Source organism: Ochlerotatus camptorhynchus, unplaced genomic scaffold (assembly GCF_037179485.1).
Source record: "Ochlerotatus camptorhynchus isolate MF236.1 unplaced genomic scaffold, CSIRO-AGI_Acam_v1.1 ptg000747l, whole genome shotgun sequence".
NCBI classification, from domain to species: Eukaryota; Metazoa; Arthropoda; class Insecta; order Diptera; family Culicidae; genus Ochlerotatus; species Ochlerotatus camptorhynchus.
In genome coordinates, this window is record NW_027041215.1 from 249,199 (window position 1) to 269,806 (window position 20,608).

Sequence of the window (20,608 nt, forward strand, 5' to 3'; positions counted from 1 at the left end):
TATCGACTTGATTCCTATCACATTATCCGTTTCAAGCTATAGGTAATCGAATGGCATTCTTAGAAAAAAATCACAATTTTGGTGTAAATACAGAAATTTTTAAAATATGTCTATATGGACCATAGTATGGTATAATTACAAATGGCATCAAAATCTGATTTTTTTTAAACATTTAAGCATGTAAAAATCAAAACCTCGTAGGTTTTTTTACACGGTTTTTTTTACACGATACGTATCCCCCGTGTAAAAAAAGACCTGAGTGTATACGTTTTCGGGAACCGCCGATACGCAATGCTGCATACGTGGCATCTCGGTGTCTCCTCTTCGATTTAATAAAAGTTTCAATTATTAACAATATATACAATTTTTCAATTTCCTCAGTAATGCCCAGAGGATGATTGTAACCGTGAAAGCGAAATCCCATCTGTGAAAAAACTCTTATTGTTACTAACATGGTGGTACTTGTTTGCAAAAATTAAGGGAACAACTATCGACCGATGGTGATCTGGTATTCCACGGATTTCTTGCAACATGGTCAGATCAAAATTTACAAAGGTACTATAAAAGTCTTGGAGGCAAACACGAGAGGAATTGAATGAAGAAGGGCCAATCTCCAGCGTCATGTACTCGTAATAGAGACTCATGAATCTTGTTTGAGGATTTCTGTCGAGCAGCTTCTCAAAATTTTCTATTACCAATGGGTTCATTACTTCACAACGGATAAGAAACCGGAAGGACAGTTCCGCGAAACGATCTGTCAGTGGGAGAACACCCGCAAGTACTTCGAGGCTCATCGTATGCGTCGAGTGCATACAGCCAAGCGCGATTCGGAGGCAACGGTATTGAACCCGTTGCAGCTTCAGGATATGTGTTTTCGCCGCGGATTGAAAACAGAAGCTACCGTACTCTAGAACCGACAAGATGGTTGTTCGATACAACCTGATCAGATCTTCCGGGTGTGCTCCCCACCAAGTTCCAGTAATTGTACGAAGAAAATTGATTCTTTGTTGGCATTTTTGTTTCACATACGCAATATGTTTTCCCCACGTGCTTTTGGAATCGAACCAGACACCTAAATACTTGAAAGATATACTTTGAGTGATTGTTCTACCCTTTAGTTGAAGCTGTAACTGTGCAGGATGATGCTTCCTAGAAAAAACAACCAACTCAGTTTTCTCCGGAGAGAATTCGATACCCAGCTTCATAGCCCAAGTAGACAAATTGTCTAAGGTATCTTGCAATGGTCCTTGCAGGTCCGGTGCACTTGGCCCTATAACGGGCACAACCCCGTCATCTGCAAGCTGCCTTAGCGAACAATTTTCATCAAGACAACCATCAATGTCATTTACATACAAATTATAAAGAAGGGGGCTTAAACATGAGCCCTGGGGGAGACCCATGTAACTAATTCGTGAAGTTGTCGAGTTTCCATGAGAAAAGCTCATATATTTCTCAGACAACAAGTTGCTCAAATAGTTGTTCATAATTGGTGAAAGCCCACTATCGTGGAGTTTATCCGAAAGGACATCGATACAAACAGAATCAAAGCCCCCTTAATGTCCAAGAAAACTGAACCCATTTGCTGTTTTTGCGCATAGGCCAGTTGAATTTCAGTTGAAAGCAACGCAAGACAGTCGCTCGTTCCTTTGCCTCTCCGAAATCCAAATTGCGTATCTGAAAGTAAACCATTCGACTCGACCCATTTGTCTAGACGAAAAAGAATCATTTTCTCCAACAATTTCCGTATACAGGACAGCATCGTGATGGGACGGTACGAGTTATAATCCGACGCGGGTTTACCGGGTTTTCGAATGGCGATAACTCTTACTTGTCTCCAGTCATCCGGAACAATGTTGTGCTCCAGAAATTGATTGAATAAGTTCAACAAGCGTCTCTTCGCGACATCTGGGAGATTTTTAAGCAAGTTGAACTTGCTCCAATCCATTCCTGGAGCTGAATTGTTACATGAAAGGAGAGCAAGTGAGAATTCCACCATCGAAAACGGGGAATCTATTTCGTTATTACCCGACGGACGATCACGAACGTTGGTTTGAACCGACACCGAATCCGGGCAAACTTTCCGCGCGAAGCTGAAAATCCATCTGTCCGAGTACTCCTTGTCTTCGTTAATCGGTGTAGACGCGTTTCGCATTCTCCTGCCGACATTCCAGAGTGTTCTCATGGAAGTCTCTCGCGACAAACCATCGACGAACCGACGCCAGTAACCGCGTTTTTTTGCTTTAATTAAGTCCTTAAAAGTTTTCTCGAGGTCGGTGTACCGCTCGAAATCCCCGACCTTGCCGTGTTTGCGGAAGCGTTTAAAAGCGGCGGACTTCTCGCTGTTCGCGTCGGTGCAATCCTTATCCCACCACGGGGTGGGAAAACGCTTGCGGACGGAAACACCCGGAACACGTTTCGTCTGTGCTTGCAGCGCAGAATCGATGATGACACGCGCGAGAAAGGAGTACTCGTCCAGCGGAGGAAGTACGTCAACCGATTGACTGGCATCAAGAACCGCGGTCGCGAATTTTCGCCAGTCAATGTTTTTCGTAAGATCGTACGCGATGTCGACCGAGCGAGTAGAAGATGAACCATTGGTAATAGAAATTTTGATTGGCAAATGGTCACTACCGTAGGGATCTTGAATTACTTTCCACGAGCAATCCAACGATAGTGAACTCGAACAAATTGAGAGGTCTAATCTGCTTATTTTTGCTGGAGGTTTGGCTACTCGTGTTGCTTCCCCGGTGTTCAGAATTGTCATTTTGAAGAAGTCGCACATGTCGTATATGTGAGCTTTTGTCGTCGTACAGTTCCCCCCAGCCTGTACCGTGAGAGTTAAAATCTCCCAAGATCAACAGTGGCTCCGGCATAGCCGTGCAGATATCCGCGAAACTTTGACGAGAGATCGCGGTTTTCGGTGGAAGATATACTGAGGCAATACTGAGGCATTTACCTCGAATATTTACCTGACATGCAACTACTTCAATGCCTGTCACTGAATGCAGATCGATTCTATAGAAGGAATGGAGCTTGTTGATCCCCAGAAGCACCCCTCCATACGAATCTGCACGGTCAAGGCGTATAATGTTGAAATCGTGGAAAGCAAGTTCGTTGTATGAAGAGAGCCATGTTTCACAAAGGGCAAATGCATCAGAAAGTGAGTTGTTAACTAAAAATTTAAATGTGTCAAGTTTTGGCATAAAACTTCTACAGTTTGATTATTCAGCTGCTTTTCTGGCCAAAAAACTGGGACATCTGGGGTTTTAGATGATCCTGGAAGTGACGGAAAGTTCTTGTCATAATTACAAGGTTGAAAACCCGGTGGAATGGGCTTCGGTGCATTTCCGTTACCTCTTGATTTTTCCAAGGTGGAAGGGTGGTCCGTACGAGTGGCCCTACGAGGCTTTTCGGTGTTGTGTTGTTTTGCTCGTTTTCTCGTATTGCCTTTAAAGACAAACGGACTACCCTCACCGACCTCTGAGTCAGAGTCTAGATCATCAACTGGCAAAATGGAGAACGTGTTACTGCTTTTTGGTGTGGTCTGAGAAGATGAAGCGGTATTCTTCAAAGTTCTGCTAGTGTTCTCTTGGAGCGAGCTTGCAGAGACCGCTTAAGTTTTTCTCCCTGCTGTTTATACCTCGGGCAGTCAGTCAGGGTATGTAGGCTTTCCTTGCAGTACACGCATTTTGGAGGAGCACCGCAAGGGCCCTCTTGATGTTGCTCGCCACACTGATCGCAGCGTGGTTTGTTCGAGCAGTAGTCCGATGTATGACCAAGTTGTTTACATTTCGAGCAGTTCATTACCCGAGGTACAAACAGACGTACAGGCAGCCGAACCTTGCCAATAGCGACGTAGTGAGGTAACGCTGAACCCGAAAAGGTCACACGAAACGAGTTTGACAAGGAATAAGTTTTTTTGGAGCCTACTACGGATACTGACTGCATTTGAAGGCAGTCCAATATCTTCACCTTCGGCAGAGCACGGTTTTTAAAGATTCCGAAGGAATCGAGACCCAAGAAATCATCACTAGTCAAACTCGCTTCGGTGACCACTCCTTCAATTTCTACCTCACTACTGGGTATGTAGACTCGGTATTCCAATGAAAAAAGCTCGCACGCAACAATTTGGTTAGCCTGCTTCCGGTCATCAACGGTAACGCGCAGTTTTATTGGTGTTACCTTGAAAATATCGGTAACGGCCGAAAAATGTGTTGTTAGATCCTTAGAGATCCTCGGAATGTTTAAAGGTTTTTGTTTGGGCCGGAAAAAAACAACCCATGGGCCTTTCGAGGCTTCTGGGTAAGCCTTTAGGCGGGGGAGCGCAGAGATTTTTGGGGGCAATGGTGTGGGGGGTGCAGGACGAGGAGGTGATGGTGGGGGAGAGGGTTGTGGGGGATACCTTTTCTTGGGATATGCTCCAGTATTTTTGCTGGAGAGCGAGTCAACTGGGACGTCAAGGGTTTCCATTTCCACAACTTCCTCGAGACTTTCGTGTGAGGAATTAAGAGTTTCGTCGTTTGAGATGGAAAGCGACCATCCCCCGCCTTTATCATTTTCATCCATTGCGGTTAAATATCGCCACAATGGTGTTTTTAATAAATTTTTTACAAATAATTACAGTAATTTCAAATAGTATCAAAAAAATGCAAAAAAAAAATACAAAAAAAAATATATAGTTTTACTCTAATAAAGAGTAATACGAAAGAAGGAAAAACAAAAACAAAAAAAGAAAAAAAATATATATACTAAAAAAAAAATGTTTTTGGATCACCCTAACTATGCTCTACTTATAAATAGTACGAGAAAAAAAAACCAAGAAAAAAAAAATTATAGATATATACTATTTACAAAATTTTGAATCACCCCAATTATGACCCAACCTAATCTAATATTGAACTATGCGGGGAGATGCGATACTGGTGAAAACAAAGCGACACGGTATACCTATTACACTGAGCCGGCAGATGACTGGTGCGAGGTTATTGTTTGCCCCAACGGCTGTTGGGTCGATAACCTGATAGCTGGTATGCCTCGGTCGCCTCGGTAGGCAATTTAACGTGCTTTCGTTGTTGCTATCAATGGGATGATGTGATGATGCGATGATAATGATTAAAGCTGGACCGTAATCAAAGCGCTCGGCGTATGGTTAACGGCTTCCTCACTCGCGCACTAGTTGTATTAACACTATGCCAACTAACTTTGGCGAGAAAAAACCCTCTCGTGGGGAAAAACTCAAAAACTCAAATGCTAGTGTCGTACAACGAGACCGATGCGACTTGACCGGCTCAGCGTGCGAGACGGAATCAAGACATGTAGTTAATGAATGGCTCCGCTGCTGCTGTGTAAACGCTCGGTGGTAGTAGTTTAAGATTATCATATAAGTTTTTGTTCTTGTTTCTTTCTTTCGCCCATCAGTTAAATTTTAAGTTTGTGTTTCTGTGTTTGTAGTTTTTTTTTTCCGTGTATTGTGTCCGAGTGATTATCGTTTCAGTGGTAGAGCGTTTTTCGCTCCCACTAGTACGGTAAAATGGACATTTTGTCGGAAGACGAAATGGACGTTTTGTCAGAAGATTACACTACTTTGCCACGCGATGGCAAGAAGGGTCGAAAACAAACGTCATCTCAGAAAACAGATGACATCCCTGGTTCGTCGTCTCAGTCTGGCAAAGGACAGGCTCTGAAAAACTTCCGATCGCGAGCCGATCCAAATGACTCGTCTGGCCCATGGGTTGTCTACTTTCAGCCCAAAAAGAAACCTTTGAATGTAATGCAAATTACTAATGATCTGACGGAGCGATATTCGGCCGTGACCGAAATCACGAAGGTTAGGCATAATAAACTTCGTGTGTCCGTCTCTAACCTGAAGCAGGCTAACGAGATTGCTGCCTCCCAGCTCTTCACGCTCGAGTATAGAGTTTACATCCCAGCTCGTGATGTGGAGATCGAAGGTGCGGTCACCGAAGCGAGTCTGACCCCCGAGATCTTGGAGAAGCAGGCGGTTGGCCGTTTTAAAAACCCTTTGCTTCCCCCGGTGAAAGTACTGGATGTCCAAAAACTGGGCTCAGTATCTGTCAGCGAGGTAAAAAGAGTATTACCCCCACAGACTCGTTCCGTGTGACCTTTTCTGGTTCAGCCCTTCCTCACTACATCGATTCTCTCTTTTGACCAATTCCTCGCCAAATCGGTCAGTCACCAAACTTGACTATCTTCGATCTGAATGATACTTGGCACATATTTTCAGTATGATAGACCAAGTATTTTCCGCAGGAGAGGAGACCCTTTTGACTCAAGGGTAATTTTTGAAAAGGGCCTATGTGTTTTTGCACACATACTTAAAAAAAATGTAGTTCGAAAACAGTTGGTTGTAGAAAAAAATTTACTAAGAAGGAGTTGTAGGAAACTAATAAACCTTTATAAAAAAAAAAAAAAAGGAATTAATTTTTTCGTTTTTTTACAAAAAAAAAAATTAAAAATAAACCTCAAAATTCAAATAACAAAATAAAAAAACGTATATTTGATTTTTTTTATATATTTTTAAAAAAACTTGAAAAGAAAGCAGAAGTTTTGAAAACAACTCCAGGATGGACAAACTTTTAATAAAAAAGTTTTTTTAAGAGCAACTTTTAAGGCATTTTTGAAACTTTCATTATTTACGGCAAAATGTTCAGTTTGATGTCAGTATATGAATATAAAAATCATTTCAAACGATAGTGCTCATATCAATAAACTTCCTAAATGTAACCGTTTTCAAGATATTTCAAATTTACTTTCATCATAATCAATTTTTTGTAGAAAATATGCCCTTTTCGTAAGTTATACGTGATTGTCCATCAAATATGATAAGTTTTGCAAGATACGCATGTACTTACCTTCAACTTACCCTTGCACCAATAGACTATTGGAAGATTGGTTTTAAACTTATAAGATAAATAAGATAAATAAATGAAATACCCATGCGTTTTAATTTGCATCTTACATTTATTACTTTCGATCGTCTTTAATAATAATAATTTGTACATAAACCTTTTCGTTGAATATATTTTTATTTGATGAACTTTTGATTGGTATGTTTTTATATGTTATGAATTTTTAATTCTACCTGATTCTGAATAATAAATGTAAAAAGGAAGAATAGCAGCTTGTTGATTATTCCAGTAACTACTTTGGGCAGCATCTTAAAGAACAAATGAATAATTTTCGGAAAAATCACAAATTATGACAACTTCTCCATTTTTAAGAGTATTTTTTGTATTTCTCAAGAAACTAGACTGCTGAGTTTTAATATAATCATGGAATACCAGTTTTTCCAACTTTTCGCAAAAATAACGAACAAATCCATCCACTGGTTTTACAAGTTTCTCTAAACTACATCGATCAGTTGAAACCCATTGTTCAAAACATATTTCAGACATACCCTGTTCCTCGAATTTTTCTGAAAAACTTCTTTCAAAATCTGAGAGACCTGGGCAACGTTCGCATTCGCGGAGGTAACAATGATGAGCTGCATAATATTTCTTCAAAATAATGGTTGAAATCTTTTTCGAATGAATATTTTCTAAGACAATGAAGCATTAAATTAATATTTTCATGGATGGTACAAACACACATATTGTGAGAACCTGAACTACCAAGTAATTTGCAATGCTTTGGTTTTAGTGCTGCAAATGAACTAAATCCAATGCTATTTTTACTAACTTCTTGAAATTTAATAAAAGCTTCTTGCAATGTACAAACTAAAAGTCGCTTTTGAATATGAATCTTCTTACCTTCCTTCTTCACTGAAACGTAATCGTTTAGTCCTGGCGTGGCTCTGCTTATCTGGTCGCTTTCGAAGAACTGCAATACCTCGTTTTTAATTTCGGGATGTCCTAACCTTTCGTTGGGGGTGGCCAATACTCCTTTCCCGTTTGCCAAGCATCGAGCTTGCAATACAATGTATTTATTTGTTTCAAACTCGTCCATTACCGTTTGCGTTGACCAAGATTTCGGCAAAATCGTCAGAATCCTTATTTGATCGTCGCTCGATGAACCTGGATCAGCAAATCTCTCCTTCAGTTTTCCGATCATCTCATTGTGTTCCGCAGCTTTCAATTTAAGTTGCTCCAGGTCATCTTCTTCCGCTTGAAAACCAAAGATGCGTTTCTTAATGCCATTGGTAATGTCCATATACTTTCTCCGGGGATAGTTAACATTCTGGATTTTTTTTTGTCGATATTGGCGATACGTTGATACCAGCTATGCCAGCTCAATATTATGCATCCTGGAAAATTGTTGCTCTCCACTATCTTGAGATGATGCTGTTGTTATTGACGTAGTTGATGGCATTTCTTCGAGGCTATGTCGAGATGTAGATGGCTGCGGCTCCGCGATGTCCATGACTGACGGTTGCACTTCTAGTTCCAGATTTTCAGCACATGGTTCGATTCTATTCAAATTCAAGCGACACGTATCACAGATTGATAGAAATGTATCCAAATTAAATTTCCACTCTAGGAACTTATGTTTTTCAATCAAATTTTCGGATAATTTACGAAGCATTGACGAACACCGTTTATAAGGAAACGGCTTGCAACACTTGATCTTCTTGAATTCCATATTCAAATTATACTTGTTCACTCAAAAAGATATTTTTAGTGATGTCTGTTTTCAAAAGGATGGTCATGCTTAAATACAAACGTAGGTACCATTTGGATATTAAGGTATAAATATTGTTTTGGTATTGAAGCTACTCTAACAGAGAAGCTCTTTTTTTTCATGAAAAATACCATGGAAGACATTATAATGTTCCTAAAATAATGAGATGGATAGGTGCATCAATAATAACAACTTAAATAGGATGAAACTACGCCTGATAATGAAAATAAGTGCAACTTAACTTGTGTTGGTTTCTATATTTAAAATAATAGTGTTTTCATTTCCCCTGTAAATTCTAAACGGGTTGTCTGATCGTTCAATCGTCAAAAGACAAATTGAAGGTAAATATATGTGTATCTTGCTAAACTTATCAAGGCTGATGGAGAATCACGATTAACTTATGAAAATGGCATATTTTCTACAAAAAAAAAAATGATTTTTATGAAAGTAAATTTGAAATATCTCGAAAACGGTTATATTTAGGAAGTTTATTGATATGAGCACTATCGTTTGAAATGATTTTTATATTCATATACTGACATCAAACTGAACATTTTGCCGTAAATAATGAAAGTTTCAAAAATGCCTTAAAAGTTGCTCTTAGAAAAACTTTTTTATTAAAAGTTTGTCCATCCTGGAGTTGTTTTCAAAACTTCTGCTTTCTATTCAAGTTTTTAATGAAAAAATATAAAAAAAATCATATATACGTTTTTTTTGTTATTTGAATTTTGAGGTTTATTTTTAATTTTTTTTTGTAAAAAAACGAAAAAAAAATTCCGTGTATATTTTTTTTATAAAGCCTTATTAGTTTCCTACAACTCCTTCTTAGTAATTTTTTTTCTACAACCAACTGTTTTCGAACTACATTTTTTTTAAAGTATGTGTGCAAAAACACATAGGCCCTTTTCAAAAATTACCCTTGAGTCAAAAGGGTCTCCTCTCCTGCGGAAAATACTTGGTCTATCATACTGAAAATATGTGCCAAGTATCATCCAGATCGAAGATGGTCGAGCACGATTTCAGGTTTTTTCAGCTCATTCTGGATGGAATCCCTCTTTTGTCAGATGACGAGACTGACTCTGACTTGGCAGAGGAGGGAACTTCTTTCCGTTTTTATGCACGGAAGCGAAAACGCATCCGTTCGCGGAAAGTTGAAAATCAAGAACCCCAAATCGGTTTTCCCAAATCAAGGAGTAGTGGAAAAAAGGAGACTTCTACTCCTCCTGGATTATCTAGAACTGACTATACCCTGGATTTTTCACCTCTCCCGGAGACATCAAAACCCCTGATACCCCTGTTTTAAGAACAGAAGCCTCTTCTTTATCGGAGCTGTTCTCATTTGATGACATTGTGGACGGTATCCTCAAGTATCTCGATATTTCTGATCCTCTGACAAGCATTATTCTAGCAATGCGTCCTACTGTGAAAACCCTCTTGAAGCAATTGACACTGGAGTGGCCCCTCCTTGCAGCAATCATTTCCTTCGATGGATAATTTTCCAAACGAGGTCGGAGATTTGATCACTGTTCTACAGTGGAATTGTCGAAGTCTTATTCCGAAATTAGATTCGTTCAAGTATTTAGTCCATAAAAATAATTGCGATGCATTTGCCCTCTGTGAAACATGACTCTCTTCAGAAATTGATCTCCCTTTTTAATGATTTTAACATTATTCGATTGAATCGTTCTATAGAGTGAATCTTCCCGAATTTCCCGGTATTGAAGTTGTCGCATGTCAGGCTACCATTAAAGGTAAGAGCCTTTGTATTGCTTCTGTATATATTGCTCTTAGAGTCTCTGTTAATCGCAAACAACTTTTCGACATATGTGAGGTACTTCCCACTCCATGGTTGATCATGGGAGATTTTAACTGGGGGGAGCTGTACGATGATAACCGTTCTACTTTAATTTATGATCTCTGCGACAACTTCAACATGACAATACTTAGCAATGGAGAAGTAACACGTTTGACTGATCCATCCTCGAATGGTAGCAGATAAGACCCCACCTTTTGCTCCAATTCACTATCGTTGGATTGCGATTGGCATGTAATCCAGGATCCACACGGTAGTCGTCATCTGCCGATCAAAATTTCGATTACCAGTGGGTTCAACTCGTCAGAATACGTTAACGTTGCATATGATCAAACCCGTAATATCGATTATCACGATGCTGTCGTGTATTCGGAAATTGATGGTGAAAATGATCCTTTTTCACCTCGACAACTGGGTTGAGATGAACCACCTTCTTTCAAATACTCAATTTGGTTTCCGTAGGAGTAAGGGAACGAACGACTGTCTCGCGTTGCTTTCCTCGGAAATTCAGTTAGCTTCTGCTAAGAAAGAGCAAATGGCTTCTGTGTTCTTGGATATCAAGGGGGCTTTTGATTCAGTATCCGTTGAAGTTATTTCAGAGAAACTCCACGCTTGTGGATTGTCTCCATTAATGAATTATTTTTTTTTGAACAATTTGCTGTCAGAAAAACATATGAGCTTTTATCATGGAAACTCTACAGCTTTTCGATTTAGCTTCATGGGTCTCCCCCAAGGCTCATGTTTAAGCCCCCTTTTTTACAATTTCTACGTTAGAGAAATTGATGACTGTCTTAGTGACAACTGCACGTTGAGACAACTTGCACAGATGATGGCGCAGTGTCATCACAGGGCCAAAAGAGGTTGACCTGCAAGGACCCTTACAGGATACCTTGGACAATGTGTCTACTTGGGCTATTCAGATAGGTATCGAATTCTCCACGAAGAAAACTGAGTTGGTCGGTTTTTCTAGGAAGCATAGCCCAGCACAACCGAAGCTTCAACTTGTGGGTAAACCGATCACTCATTCCATGTCTTTCAAATATCTCGGGGTCTGGTTCGATTCCAAATGCACCTGGAGATCCCACATTGAGTATCTGAGACGAAAATGCCAACTAAGGATCAATTTCCTTCGATCAATTACCGGAACGTGGTGGGGAGCCCATCCACAAGATCTTCTGACGTTGTACCGGACAACGATTTTATCGGTTCTAGAATATGGTAGTTTTTGTTTCCAGTCGGCAGCTAAAACGCACATCATCAAGCTGGAACGGATCCAGTATCGTTGCCTTCGTATCGCGTTAGGATGCATGCACTCGACTCATACTATGAGCCTCGAAGTGCTGGCGGGCATGTTGCCACTATCCGTCCGTTTTTCAGAGTTATCTCTGAGGCTCCTCACCCGTTGCGAAGTAATGAACCCACGGATGATCGAAAACTTTGAGAAGCTTCTGGAGCTAAATCCTCAAACATGTTTTATGACTTTGTACTACCTTTATTTAACACAGGATGTCAGTCCTTCAAGAAATATTCCCAATCGTGTAGTATTTTCCGATTTCGGCAATTCAGTGGATTTTGATTTATCTAAGACGCAGGAAATCCGCGGAATTCCAGAGCATCATCGTCCTATGATTGCTCCGTCAGTATACTCTGCAAAGTTTGGCCATATTGATTCTGCAAGAACGTTTTTCACAGATGGATCTCTAATAGAGGAGTCCTCTGGTTTTGATGTATTTAATGAATTTCATAGCGCCTCTCGAAAACTGGAAGCTCCTTGTTCTGTATATATGGCTGAACTGGCAGCAATTCACTACACTTTGGAAACTATTGTTTCACTTCTTCACGTTTATCCGTTCCATTAGGCCGGTAAAGCACTTCTCGTATTTTCTCTTGAAAATACGAGAGCTGCTTAGTGCTTTATCTGTGCACTCTTTCATCATCACCTTCGCGTGGGTCCCTTCGCATTGCTCAATTTTGGGCAATGAGGAAGCGGATTCACTTGCGAAGGTGGGCATTTACGATCGACAAATCGCCTATAGTGAATTTTTCTCTATTTATCGTCAGCAGTCGCTCGTTAGCTGGCAATATCAATGGAGGGAAGGGAACTTGGGACGATGGCTATATTCAATTATCCCTAAGGTGTCGAAGTTTGCATGCTTCAAAGGGTTGGGCTTGGGTCGAGACTTCATACGCGTGATGTCTCGTCTCATGTCCAATCACTATTGTCTAAACGCTCACTTGTTCCGTGTGGGGTTGGGAGACAGCAATCTCTGTGAATGTGGACAAGGTTACCAGGACGCTGATCACATCCTTTGGTCTTGTGCGGAGTATCGTGGAGTTAGATCACATTTTTATGATTCCCTTCGGGGTCGAGGTAGACAACCTAATATTCCAGTTCGGGATATTTTGGCTAGACGCGATCTGGAGTTTATGAAACTCATATATGTTTACTTTAAGAATATTAACCTTAGATTTTAAGTTTGATTAATCTTGTATTTAGTTTGTATATTTTACGCGTGGGTTTTTTTTCAATGTTTGTTTTCAAGATGAATAGAAATAATTTCATGTTTTAGGATTAATTAAATATGTGTATCGTAAACCACATTTCAAACCTCCTTCTCCCTTTTCCCATCCAAAAAATGTAAATCTCCACTAACATCGAGACAACCGCGAGTTGTCGGTTCAGTTCCTTTAACTTTATATATAAGACAGTAATAATGTATGACGAAAATGATAACTCGGCTCTGTAAAGTTTATTCAATTGAGCCTGTACAAATAAAGTAATTATTAAAAAAAATAACTAGAAGGGTCTGTGCCTAGGGGCACGAACGGAAGCTTGACGTAGGACCGCTAGTGGACGGAATTAATGTGAAGAGCATTTAGTTCTTTTAATTGATCAATTATTATCTATTATCTCTCCATCCGTTTTTGAAATGTAGGCGTACCAAATTTGTAGTAATTTTTTTCAAAGAAAACGTTGATTAAGAGACTCAATTAAAATCACTTGCACCCCTGCTTCCAAGTTTGGTTACAAGATTACAACTCTGGAGAGCATTTTGTGTGGTCGTTGGGGGCTTGTGGTTCTGAATATGGACAAACAAGCACAGATAAATTCTATTTCAACTCTTAACTAATGTAAGCTTGATGGCCCTGAAAAGGGCCGTTTTATTGAAGAGGACATTTATGGCCACTTACGCTTGGTGTGTTTAGTGTAGGTGACAGCAGCACGGACCTCACTTTCCAGGAACACTTTTAGCACACCTAGTAGATCAGACCGGAGATACGTTTGACACCACCACTGCGAGCCAGACGACCGATGGCGGTTATCTCGAAGAACTTTGCAATGACGCTTGGCGCCTCCTTTACCAGACCTTTTCCTCCTTTGCCACGACCAGCCAATTGTTGCTTGTTGTGTGTGAAGAAGTGGACTACCCACCACCTGCTGCTATTGCTGCTCACCACGCCGTCCGAAGCGAAAATGAGCTAATGCCATACAGCAGCGCTCTTTTATATCTTTTCAGGTTAAAGCAGAATGATGTGCAACCAAGTGGTATATAAGCTACAAAGACTCCTCCCATTATGAGTAGTTTGCTATCAAGTAGCGACACTGGCTCTTTTCCTTTTGCGTACATGGCGAATGAGAACGACCCAAATTTGAGTTTAGTTCACTCATAATCGCCAAAAGTGCAGGAACTCAGCGATGAGTAAATTTGTCTCATGTTTCCTGTGGAAAACCTAAAAAATCTGCCAGAAAATGAAGAAATTGAGTAGTACCAATTTTTACTTTTCTCAAATTCGGGAACTTTTCCCTGGAAAATCCTGGAAAAACCTGGGAAAACATGAGGCAAATTTACTCATCGCTGAGTTCCTGCACTTTATTTCTTATTTCTGAGAAAACTAAACTCAAATTTGGGTCGATTTCATTCGCCGTGAAATCACCTTGAAAGATATCGGCGCCGGTGGTTAGCGTGATTACCTCTCACCCCAGCAGGCCTGGGTTCAACCTCAGTCGCACCGGCATGCAGTGCTGTAAATTTTCATATCATTCGATTGAAGATGAACCACTACAACCATTCAATCAATTCTGTGTAAACGAATTCTCACATGACCATAATTTGAAGAGCCCCTTTCTCATTCGAATCTCATTGTCACTGTCAATTGAGTCACTTAGTATCATTTGATATACGACAGTGGAGTATGGAAGAAATCCAGGAAAATGGTCCCGAACAGACAAGTCGACCCGATGTCGGATCAATGTGAGGCTAATTTAAGGTCGATGTCGACCCAATGTCGCGTTAATGTCGGGTCAATTTTGGGTTTATGTCGGGTCAATGTCGGGTCAACATCGGGTTGGGGTTTGATAGACGTCAGTTTGGTGTCGGGTTGGCTTAGCTTTTTCGCCGGAATGTCGACCAGAGCTCCGTTTGTGTGTAGGTTACACTCAATCGAATGATATATAGCGTTTCTCAAATGAGAATGATCCATGCCTTCGTCAAATGACTAAGCAACTGATATCACCCATTCGGAGGAGGTCCCCTTTGATAGCGAATAGCTACTTTTCTCATTTTCATCAAAAATGTTCAAATGATTTTGAGAATTTACAGCACTGCCGGCATGTTCTAAGGCATAACATCTCTGATCACGCCTTCTTTCGGGAAGTAAAGCCGTTGGTCCCCTGTTCATGAGTTGATGGGTCGATATGTTGGGTCCAGGTGTGGGAGCTGCCTCCCTGGCGTCAGTAGAATTGGAGCTCAGTACGGAAAACAAATCTCGCGTCACTTTTCAATAGGTCCTATCTACATTGATCGATTCTCTTCATCGACACTCTCTTTCGTAAATAACTCGGCTTCACAAATGTTTCCTGCCGTCTTCGTCGAATTAGATGCTAGATTGTTGCTTTTTGCATCGAAAATATCCGGCCTTGGCGATTCAAAGTTGAACAAGGTTGATCAAAATAATTTGTACCCCTGCTTCCAGTTTGATTACATGAACATTTTGTTGGGTCGTTCGTTCTAAATATGGACAAACAGGCAGATGAATTCTATTCCTACTCTTTACTGTAATAAGCTTGGTGGCCCTGAAAAGAGCAGTTTTTTTTGCCAAAGTTGGTGATGATTTAACCTCCGAAACCAAACAGAGTGCGTCTCTGTCACTTCAAAACGTAGATGACATCCATGGCCGCTTACGCTTGGCGTGTTTAGTGTAGGTGACAGCATCACGGATCTCATTTTTCAGGAACACCTTCAGCACATCTCGTAAATCAGACCGGAGATACGTGAGACACCGCCACGGCAAGCCAAACGACGGATGGTGGTTATCTCGAAGAATTTGCGTTTGGTTCTGAATATGGCGATAAGTGTGCAAAATATTACGCAATTCCATCCTCCCTATTCGCACGCGCCCGAGCATCGGAGGCGAAGGCCCTTCGACTTGTTTCGTCTACTTACTACTCTCTGACGACTGTGCTGGGGAAGCAGCATATGCATGTAGGTAATTGGTGGATTTGTTACTTAATTCGACGCTTTTGGACAATGCTGGGCATTTACCAGTTTTTCAATAGTTTCTTAATTTTCTGATCGATTGGTGATAAAATTATTGAAATCGAACCAGGGGGTTATTAACGTTCAAAATCTTTCTTAATTTGTTACATGTTCCATTTTCGGTTTTCACAAAGTGTACCCCCATATAAAAATCAAAGACGTAGTCCTACGTCAAAAAAAAATCCTCGTTCGGAAGGGGAATATATTTTTTGCTGGGTATAAGCATAAATGCTTCTTATGTAAGACGGAGTGACATCGAGTTTCTGCCTAAAGTGGAATGCCTGGATGCAGCAGCAGTAGTAGCTTGAAAAGCCACCAGATCGGTGGAGAAAAAGCAGGACATTAAAAAGTAAGGCCATGACAAAGAACAGAGTGATGCCTGCTTATTGGATGTACGTATGCTGTTGTAGATTTTGAAGGTGCATCGTTTTACAGCAAACAGATACGGATAAAGGAAACAGATGAACGGATAGAGGTGCTGCATAAAGAGGTGGTAAAAATGGATATACATATACGCAATACGAAAAAGAAAAATTAAGAGCTCAATCTCCCTAAATGTGCAAGAGAAAAACTAGTTTCTCGGCTTCGAGAAAAATTGAGCCTCCTAAAAAAAAAACCGTAAGAACAAAAAAAAAAGGAAAATGTCATCACAATAGGCTTCCCAAGCAACAAACATGTTCTACAACAGTTTATATAACCTTTGTATGACTGGTTTTGGTTGTATAGCAGTATACATAATTCTATGAATTTGTGTTATTTGGGTTATAACATGTTATAGCTGTGTAGTCTGAAAATAGCATAGCTTTCTTATTCATTGAAAGCATTAAAAATACCAAAATTATATTTGTTTCAGGTTATTAAGGAGCAACTATCCTCAACGGAGAACATTAATGCTGACATAATCAAGCTACCAATACCCGTTAACTCAGTTTCTCAGCAACAACCAGATACAGGCAAGTGAAATATATTAATTAGACAAAAACACTACAGGCCTATAAAATTTAGCCTCTCGCGGCCATCTTGAAAAACCTAATAATGATTCAGATTTCAAAATTTTGCTTGGCGAGGTATGGTAGTAAAATTGAAAAATGCTTTTATTTAAAAAAAATAAGCAGTACCAGGCCAACATAAAAAATGGCTTTTGACTCGACCATCTCCGATTTTCATGAAACTTTGCATTATTGATTTAAACTCTTTATTTGTTCCAAATTCAAAATAAATTACATTTCATTTCAACCTAGGTACTCAGCGGCGCCGGTGGTGTAGTGGTAAGCGTGATTACCTCTCATCCCAGCAGGCCTGGGTTCAATCCCAGTTGTCGCGCGCCGCGATGTTCTAAGGCATAACATCTCTGATCACGCATTCCTTTGGGAAGTGAAGCCGTTGGTCCCCGGTTCATGAGTTGATGGGTCAATAGATAGGGTCCAGGTGTATGAGCTGCCTTCCTGACATCGGTAGCATTGGTGCTCATCACAGAAAATATGATCGACGGAAAACAAATCAAGGAATAAAAATAAAGGGTTGTGTCCTAGACACGACCGCAGCATGACGTAGAACTACGCAAAATTGATGTATGTCATACATTTTTGACTATTATACTTTATCTTAAATTTTTCAAGTACCTATTACAATGTTTCGGTTCAAAACTCGTGACAATTCATGTTAGCATAATCAGACCACCGTTAAGCTTACGCATAAAATAATGTTTTTAAATTTAATGTAATGATTAAGAATTGACAGAATTTTCCTTACACAACTACATTGGGTTCATCAATGTTGAGCTATTTTGCTGTGATCTATGTGCACTAAATTCGACATCAACATCGACTACAATAGGAACTGACACTGTTTCGTCACACATGTTTTGTTGATTTGCACTTAAGTACACTGAAGTCTTTTTTTACACGGTTTTTTTTACGCGGTTTTTTTACACGGTTTTTTTACACGGTTTTCCACGATTTACACGGTAGGTTTTAACGATTTCTCGACAACGATACAACCTATCGACTTGCTTAAAATCACATTATCCATTTCAAGCTATAGGTAATCAAATGGCATACTTAAAAAAAATCACAATTTTTGGTGTAAATACAGAAATTTTTAAAATATGTCTAAATGGACCATATCATGGTTTAATTACAAATGGCATCAAAATCCGATTTTTTTAAAACATTTAAGCATGCGAAAAATCAAAATCTCATAGGTTTCTTTTTACACGGTACGTATCCTCCGTGTAAAAAAAAGACCTGAGTGTATAGTACACAAAAACGCCATGCATGTTGTGGGATAAAAGAATTCCCAAAAATACCTGTTTTTTTCAATAGCTTCATCATTAATTTTAAATTAGGTTTCTGAACCAGAGAAGAGAGTGAAGGTTGCATTTTATGATAACGCAATAGGCAGTTGTTTTCCCTATCAGAAGACGGTACTTTCAATTTTGAACAAAATGTTGGTTCATATGTCAGTGAAGAATGGGAGGAAGGGGTATAACGATCATACGGGATTTGAGCACCTCTTTGTTCTCCATTGTGGATGACAACCCTAACATAAAACTATCAATCATTATGTACTTTACAGCGAGTAGAATTATGCAAAATAGAATACTGTGACTTTTCCCAAATCAACGTTTGGTTTCCAATATCTAGGTGCTTAGTACAACATTAGTTGAAAATTGGGAGGAGTCAGTTATTGAATTTCAAAGTTAGAGCAAAAGCTCGTATACAGGCAGCGTTGCCAGGTCATTTTCAGAAAAATCTGGACCTGTTAAAATATAAAATCTGTAAAAATCTGGAATGCTCCAAAAAATCCTGTTTTTAACACAATGCACAGTGGTCCAGAATGCAGATTTGGCTGGAATGATATGTTTTGAGCCTGAAATTGAAACTTTAGACTAAAATTCTCTTCTACAAAGTTGTTCCTTATAGTTAGGGCCTCATTTTTATGATAATGAATTCTAGGGTGGTTCCTATTATCATTAAAATCAAACATCTAACTTTTTGGTTTTAATAAATTAAGGTATATATTTTTCGGCAAAGTTATAGCCGAGCTAATTTCAAGCAACTTTGTTGAAAATAACTTTTTTGTATCTCTTAAATTAGCGAGATTTAGAGCTATTTTCTTGAATTGAGTTAGGGTGGCTTTTAAACAGTTTGTTTGTTCTAGTTTTCTTATTTTAAATTTCTCAGCAAAGGTGGAACTTTTAGATCTTAAGAAGGCGTGTTTCTGGAAAAAAATAGTTTTTTAGCACTAACTTTTTTATTTGAAAATTCTCATGAAAGTCATCTTCTAGAGACTTTTAAAACTCTTAAAGACGAATGTTTTATAGCTTAATTTGTTGCCTGTATCTCTTCTAATAAAAAAAGATGTACCCAAATATTGTAAAAAATATGAATAATTTCAAATTGATTTTATACGAGTTTATAAAATAACATACCTCTAATTTTTTCACATTATTGAGAATATGATACGCCCTTTCAAATGCCGTAAAAAAAATTTTTTTTTGTTTCCCCAACCAGAGATATTAACATTTGAAAAGTGCATATTTTTAGTATAAAACGTCAATAGCTCTTGATCGGCAAAAGATATTGACAAGCAAAAATGGAGCAAAAATTTGCGCCTTTTTAAGATCTAAAAGTTATTTGAAGACACATTTGCTGAGAATTTCGAAATAAGAAAACTAGAGCAAAACAACTGTTTTTTTAAGAGCCACCCTATCTCAGCTCAAGAAAATAGCTCTAAATCGGCCAATTTAAGAGATACAAAAAAGTTATTGTCAACAAAGTTGCTTGAAATCAGCTCAGCTAAGAATGTTTACCTTAATTTATTCAAACAAAAGAGTTAGATTTTTGATTTTAATGATAATAGGAACCACCCTAGAATTCATTGTCATAAAAATGAGGCCCTAACTATAAGGAACAACATTGTAAAAGAGACTTTTAGTCTAAAGATTCAATTTCAGGCTCAAAACATATCATTCCACCTAAATCTCCATTCTGGACCACTGTGCAATGCTATTGAAACCAAAATGATTTGCCAATCTCTCAAAAAAAAAAAAAATCGGTCAGTATGATCATCTGGAATGTATTTAAAGTACTAGAATGATTATGAATTAAATGTTTGACCATTACGAATAATTTCATGCCAAAGAATAATTTTATTATATTACTAAAATGAAAGCCTGATAGCGTCATTTTTTAAGTCTCAGGATTTTGAAATGATTTTAAATTCTGTTAGTCTGAATTTACTTGGAACTCTCTACAGGATATCTTCGCCCTTTTTTTGAGCTTCATTTGAATGATCCTAGAATTTGATCATACTTATTTTCTGGATTCGCTTAAAATAATCTTTATAATATCCAAACTTTTCCAGTAACATTCTAAGAGCTCATAGCATTACTTCTGGTAATCTCTCAAAAATTACTCTCCAATTCCACAATTCCCTCAAACTGGTAATAATTCCCAAGAATTGGTAAAATTTTGTGTCCATTTTTCCCTATGAAATTCTTAAAATATTCTTATAATATTCTTAATAATTTCCTTGGTGCACCCTTCAGAATGACTGTCACACTCTTCTCAGACTTATCCGATAATTCCCTTTGACCTGCTTTGTAGGTAAGGTCAGA

The 20,608-nt window shown here is 39.0% G+C and overlaps 1 protein-coding gene across 3 annotated transcripts in view; it reads left to right on the forward strand.

Annotated features, from left to right (window-relative positions):
- Positions 1-20,608, forward strand: part of LOC135714870 (inactivation-no-after-potential D protein-like) — a 271,137-nt gene that overhangs the window by 186,747 nt on the left and 63,782 nt on the right. For all 3 annotated transcript variants that reach the window (XM_065238285.1, XM_065238284.1, XM_065238283.1), the window contains one exon: positions 16,841-16,940. In XM_065238285.1, coding sequence (XP_065094357.1) covers positions 16,841-16,940 — 100 coding nt within the window. The remainder of the gene's footprint in view (positions 1-16,840; positions 16,941-20,608) is intronic.